Source organism: Coffea arabica, chromosome 9e, assembly GCF_036785885.1.
Source record: "Coffea arabica cultivar ET-39 chromosome 9e, Coffea Arabica ET-39 HiFi, whole genome shotgun sequence".
Classification (NCBI taxonomy): domain Eukaryota; kingdom Viridiplantae; phylum Streptophyta; class Magnoliopsida; order Gentianales; family Rubiaceae; genus Coffea; species Coffea arabica.
In genome coordinates, this window is record NC_092327.1 from 397,417 (window position 1) to 402,776 (window position 5,360).

At 31.0% G+C, this 5,360-nt stretch overlaps 1 protein-coding gene across 1 annotated transcript; it reads left to right on the top strand.

The window, feature by feature from the left end:
• Positions 1–4,641: 4,641 nt before the first annotated feature.
• On the top strand, positions 4,642–5,058 carry LOC140014859 (protein S40-1-like). The gene has a single exon (XM_072066486.1). It carries the CDS (start codon positions 4,642–4,644, stop codon positions 5,056–5,058), a length of 417 nt encoding a protein of 138 aa, XP_071922587.1.
• Positions 5,059–5,360: the final 302 nt, after the last annotated feature.

Consider the following 5,360-nt stretch of genomic DNA (forward strand, 5'->3'; position numbering starts at 1 on the left):
TTTAATTTCAAAACCCCAATGACGGGGAATATATTATATGTGTTTAGATGAAATATACACATGCCTTCAAGCCAATACAACCAAGTTCTTGATTACTTCAACTACCAAAAAAGCTACTCTTCCCAACCAGTATTTTTGTTTCGAGCTTATCGTCATCTCTTTCTGTCCATACGTTTTGCAATCTGCCGGATTCCAATTCATCATGTCCTTCACCAGTTAAATATTTTCAATCAGTTTAGCTGTCGGATGTCCAATGAGCCAAAACTCTGTAACAAGGGTTTTAAGTATTATAATTAACGCGGATATGTCTAACGGGTGCTCATAGGGCACGCGTACGCGTTAAAATATATTTTATATGTTATATTTTTAAAAATATAAAATTAATTAGAAAAAGTAAATAAATACAAGAGATGATAAGCAAGATTAAATAAGGAAAGTATATAAACACAACCGTGGGAAGACAAAATTAAATAGAAAAAATATATAAATGCAAGAGAAGATAATAATTGTTAATATATATATATATATAATATAGGTTAGTGAATACTAAATATGTTAATAATTGCTCTAAGAGCACTCGTTAAAGAAACCCCTATAATTAATGCAAGAAAGAGTTAAATAAATGGGGTATAATAATTATAATTGTATATAGTCACATAATAAATTAAATATAATTTAGATGTGCTAATGAAGGTATCCACAAGAAAAATCCATTTTCAATTTACAACTTCTTGATTTGCCAAATAAACCACCAATTAAATGCATTATAATTCATAGTCTGTTTCCATGTATTCCATTTCTTTCCTTCAAACACACAAGTAATGCACACAGGCGCACACTTCAAATACTAGTTACCTTTCCTAGCTGGCACTGAAGTTGAGTGTATTGACAAAACAAATTTGACTTGAAACCCAAAATATGCAGTAATTTAATGCTGAATTGAATTACTACCAGAGAATTCCTGAATAAAGCGGCAGACGTTATTTGGTTTTCTCTAAAAGTAACGCGCCGTGTTGCACAACCTATTACAGCTGGATTGTATAGGACTTTTAGCTTCTATTGAATGTTTCCTCAAGCTGGTCAGAAGAGCTTGATGGAATAATTTACTGATTTTCTTGGTTCAACCTGTTATATTTTACGTGGCTGTATATACGCAACGGATCTTCTGTCACATATTCTGTGTCATTCTCTGTCCCACTTTTTATTATATTGCTATTTCTCCTACATAAATATCATGTTTTAGTTTTTTTTTTTTGTTTCCTTAAGATCCAATAACTATTAATTCAGTAAAAAATAAATACAACAACTTCAAAAAAGTAATATTTAATAGAAAATTAAAAAATACAACAGAAAATTTATAAAAAAAATCTCATTTTTTATGCATTTTGATTTTTTGAGTTTGTTAAATTTTGTGTATTACTGAATTAATAATTATTAGATCTTAAGAAAACAAAAAATAACTAAAATATGATGTTTATGAAGGAGAAATAACAATATAATAAAAAATGGGACAAAGAGTGACACGGAGTATGGGACAGAAGATCCGTTGCGTTGTACATATGTGAGTTGAGGTAATTCCAATAAATGTTGCCTTAATTATCTGTCCATCAGTCCAAATAAGCGGGTATCATTTGATAAAAAAAAAATTTAAAATCATATAGCTTAATTAAGGCATTTAATCTTTCAAAAAAGGGACAAAAAATTTTGGGGGATTGAAGTGGCGAAAAAAATGTGAAAGAAGGAAGAAAAGAGGAAAAGAAAGGAGCAAAATCTTTTTAGTAAAGCCACATTGATCTTAGGACAAAATAAGTCACATTGTTCCTTCATTTAAATTCTGTTTATGTACGAGAACAACAAGTGTCACCCTAAAATATAGTGTAACATGGATTGACACTTAAAATTGTGTTAGAGGATTCAAAGCCAATAAATAATATAAAGCAATTCAAACAAGAAGAACATGTATAGTTAGGTATGAAAATTTCTTTTATTGTAGCCTTTCAAGTATATCGCACATATCACAATTACTTGAACATAAAACTGTAAATAGTCAATTTTTTGTTGGCACTCTTAGATTCGGATTCTTGCATTAAACATTGAAAAAAAAAAAACAGTGTATTCTTTTATCATCATCATCATCCTCGTTGTTGTTAACCGAATTCAGATAAAGAAGAAAAGAGTTACTTTTATTGTTGTTTAACGTGGTAAAGTTTGACCTTACGGAGTACAAGAAACAATCAAAATTTGTCGCTAAATTTGAAACACATTTTGTTCAAATTTCAGTCAAATTTTAATTAGTTTGGAAAAAAAATTAGAGTCAAAACTTGTTAAATTTTCTGACTTTCATCATCTAACTCCCACCTAATACATACTCTAGTCAAAATCATTTACACGTGCATCCATATCATCTACAAAATAACAAGTCAATCTTGTGGATAGATCTAGTTATAATATTCTACAAGCTGAAGTGTTCATCCCCATTCCATTCAACTCTACCTTTTCTACACTTCATATGTTCATAGAAGTAAGAGTTGTGAGGTTTATTTTACAAAAATCTCTTAATTTTCTAAGCGAGAAGAGAATAACAAATACATAAATCACCAAGGTGAAATAATTAATTAGCCCTCGAATGGGCAAAAATTGTAGTATAGTGTAATTGTATGAGTACGTAACACAGATTTGAGAGAATTAAATTCAGCATCTCTTTTTTTTGAAGCCTCCACTTTTTTTTCTTTCGCCATTAGACCAAGATCAAACTAATTTAATAAGAAGCAAAAAGTCGGATGCTCGAATTACATTTAACATTTCACAGGTATAACTTACAGCTTAATAATTGACCTTCAATTTTATTTTTTTTACATAATTTTCAATTATTTTTTTGTTTTTGTCTAGATAGAAACTTCAAACCTTACAAAGGAGGAATGAGAAAATTGAGGGCTTGAAAGCCGAACTAAGGACTTCACAATTACTTGGCCAACTCGACCAATGTCTTTACCAACTAAATTGGGTCTTGGGATAATTAATTAGCTTAATTTCTCTTTGATATTCCATTACTCTTGCAATCCAAAGAGTGCAAAAGCCTCAACTAGAGACAGTGAAACAATATATAAGATTGAATAATGGAAGTTAATTAACCGTAAAATAAAGTATTATTATACACAAAATTCAATGGCAAAGTTTACTCAAACACTTCACGAAAATTTTGTTAGCATTAAGTAATAAAATAATATTGCGACTTTACCGAATTAAATGAACAACTCCTGTATCTTTCATCAATTTTGGGGCTTTTATATCTATGAATCTATGTATAAATACGTCTATATACAAGGTTTATTTTCCACCAATTAAAATACTTATACGTATATTAATGCCACGAGATGTTAAGTGCAATATACGCTAAAATATGTCAGCCAAAAAAATAAAAACAATTAAAGAGGGAAATAGAAGCCAGCGGCTGCTAGATCCTTAATTTACAATCGTCATTGATATAAACCCCTTAATTACTCTACGCGTCATGTATACAAGAATTTGCCTACTAATTCAACAAGAATATACGCAGCATTATGACATAAGACGTCCAATGTAATATGCACTATGTGGAGACAATTCAAGGACAATTAAAGCTTAATCCTCAAGAGTCTCTAATAGCACGAAATTAATTATTTGCAATACCTACACTTTAAATAAATTTTAAAAAAAAAGACTTCTTCCATTTATTTTTCGACTCTACACAGTTTAAAAAATTCGATATTTGATCCACTAGCAAAATGATCTTTTCACATTTACCCCGAGTATAAATTCAATGTACTTGCTTTTGGAGCTTTAAATTTCCAATGGTTTTTTTTTATTAATGTGTTTCATGTTGTAATGTGACCATTTTTGGTAGGAATTATACAAAAGGTAAAATAGGAATGTTGAATTTATTGATTCTCCATGTTGAAACATAACAAATCACTTGAAGACAAACAAAAAGAGAAATCAAGATTAATAAAATAAGGTGGAGAGAATATTCCAATTTACATGAGTTACCATTACTCTTGAATTGTGCATATTCTAGCCTATACTATCTAAAATTTGTGATACCAAATCGTACCATATCACCTTTTATATATGTGCCTCTATATACATTTAAAAAAAAGAAAGAAAGAAAACCATTTTTGCAACACAGAAGAAGATCAAAGGCAATATACAAATATTACACACAACAAAAGCCGTGAGTTGCAAGTAACAAAGCTGGCTTAGTTTAGGCAGCTATTCTTTTTCTTTTCTTTTTTTAAATGCAGCTTGATTTGGAGAGTAACTTTTAGAGAGAGAGAGAAAGAAAACTTTTTAGAGAGAGAAAGTTGGGTCCACACTCAAACTCCTTTCTTCTGACAACATCTTGTGTCATCCAATCAAAGAGTACTCACTACGATTTAGATCCTTAAATAATCCAATCAATCATTTCCCCATTTCCCTATAAATTCCATCCCCTTTCCCTCCTTTCCCCAGTTTCCTAGCCACCATTTTTTATCATCTTTCTCCCTTTCTCCATCATTTCAGCAGTCCCCGTATTCATCTGCTTGTATCAGCTGAAGAAGTTATACATACTTTTTTGTCAAAAAGAAGAAAGTAAGAAAAAAAAATAGCAAAACCCATTTTCCAATGGCGGAAGAATTTCAAGAATCTGAGGTGATATTTCAAGAAATTGATGGCAGTGAAGACAATGAGGAGTATTATATTCCTATGGAATTGAATTCCAGGGAACTGAGGAAAATCTCCAACCCCAAGAGAAAAAAGTTGAAGACCAAGAAAAATACTTCTGCATCGCTTCCTGTAAGTATACCGGAAAGTTTTTCGGGCAATAATTCTTGTTTTCGGTCCATGGAATCAGACTTTAACGATGATGATGATGGCGACGACGGAGAGATGGAGCCACCCCATGTAATTATCGGAAGGCGAATCACCAGAAAAGTGATGGCATTTTCCGTCTGCACCGGAAATGGAAGAACTCTCAAGGGAAGAGATTTGAGTGAAGTAAGGAATTCAATTCTCCGGATGACTGGATTTCTTGAAACGTAACATAGAGTTCAGAAGTTTCAATGAGAGAAAAACCAAAAAGAAAGGAAAAGAAAAGGAAAGCAAAGAAAGCTTATTTTCTCATCTTCCTTTGTCTCTTTTGTTGTTTAATTATTGTCAGTTTTTAACTGTCACAGCTGGATATTGTAATTTTTTTTTCGATGTAAGAGAATTACTATAGTGTACAAAATTCCCAGAAAAGGGAACCAAAAAACAAAAAAAAGGAAAATGAGTATCTCAAGTTTCCAAAATTAGAAGGGAAAAAAGTGTTTCATAGCTCAAATTGTTCAAGTCATTATTAATTA